The 1470-nt window shown below is 43.7% G+C and overlaps 1 protein-coding gene across 1 annotated transcript; it reads left to right on the top strand.

The window, feature by feature from the left end:
- LOC137580607 (SAGA-associated factor 11 homolog 1-like) lies at positions 1–546 on the top strand. The gene has a single exon (XM_068294705.1). It carries the CDS (start codon positions 1–3, stop codon positions 544–546), a length of 546 nt encoding a protein of 181 aa, XP_068150806.1.
- Positions 547–1470: the final 924 nt, after the last annotated feature.

The raw sequence follows: 1470 nt of genomic DNA, 5'->3' as shown, positions 1-1470 counted from the left end.
ATGAAACATGACCAGGACGAGTTGCCCTCTGGATCGATTGAGGCAAAAGCAACGAATCAGATTATCAGCGATTTTCGTGCCCTTATCAAGGATCCCGGTAAATTAAACGAGGCGGTGAACTATTTGTATGAAACACTCGTCGATGATGCCGCAGTCGGCATTTTCATGGAGACCCGTCATCTGCAAAAAAACGGAAACCTGCGAGCCTTGGAGGGTACAGTTGAGGAGTCCAATGACATGTGCGATTTGCCCGAATTCGATATATTTGGCATGTCAACAGCAGAAAAGACTGCCAAATGCTGCTGCCCCAACTGTGACAGGATGGTGGCGGCTGTTCGCTTTGCTCCCCATCTGCAAACTTGCCTGGGCTTGGGTAGATCCGCATCGAGAACTGCATTACGCCGCCTAACCACCAGTTCCAGGTCTTCGTCCACATCCACTGGTGGCGGCCAGGCCAATGAAAAAAGCACTGATGATGAGGACTGGTCATTGGACACTCGTCACGGGAAATCCACTAAAAGCTCACGTAACAAGAAAAATAAATAAAAATAAGTGAACGATTTTTAAAATCCATCACTAAATTAACTCCTCTCGCTCTCACTGGGGGATGGGTCCACATTAATTAGCTGCCGACTAATACAACAAGAGCATTCAAATTTATGTTAATTAGTTTGCAGCAGAACGAAAATATTCGAAATACTCGCTATCTGTCAAATTTTTTAGTGGGCTGAGAGTTTGGGGACACGAGTTTTTACTGTCATTTACTCATTTCCAAAGTTTGTTAGGAGGCTCATGGATAAATTTCAATTTGCAGACAATAAAAAAACAATTGATGACGAAAGGATGAAAGCATGGAAACAAATGTTTCAGGCCTAAAGTTTCCACTCCCATCCGAACAAAATAATTTGGTCTCGAAAAATCTGCTTGTTTATCTGTATTAGTACAAATCTATATATGTATTTATTTTTTTTTTGTGTGCAGAATTAATACAATTACAATGTTTGGAGATTTTTTGTCAGACATCAGTATTCCTCAGTGTTCTTCACCTCCTTCAATCCATCGAGAGGACCATTGCAAGAGGGACAAGCTCGGAAATCCATTAAATATATCACCGACACATGTATGGGACACATTTTTGCTAGACGCCCTTTGAAAGAGCGATGGCAGGATCTGCATTCAAAGATGGCCTTGCTACGGTGGCAAATGCACTTGCTCTCGGTGGGATTCGAATCTCCAGGCGGAGCAGGGAACGAATAGAAGTCGTCCAAATGGCTAGTTAGTCGGCCGTTGAGCCCTGAGCCTCCAGATGGGTCCATATTGCTTCGCTGACACTCTCGTTTTGTTTTCTTGCCTCTAGCCGATAAGCATTTCGATAAAAGGTTACCTACACACAGAGTTGCTCTGACACCTTTAATCGGAATGATTCCACGAAACCTTCAGCCGAAAAGTTTTAGGGCGCCACCAACGCCT

Source organism: Drosophila tropicalis, unplaced genomic scaffold, assembly GCF_018151085.1.
Source record: "Drosophila tropicalis isolate 14030-0801.00 unplaced genomic scaffold, ASM1815108v1 contig_845, whole genome shotgun sequence".
Lineage (NCBI taxonomy): Eukaryota > Metazoa > Arthropoda > Insecta > Diptera > Drosophilidae > Drosophila > Drosophila tropicalis.
Note: the sequence above shows the minus strand (reverse complement) of the source record. Positions and strands in the feature narration are given on the sequence as shown.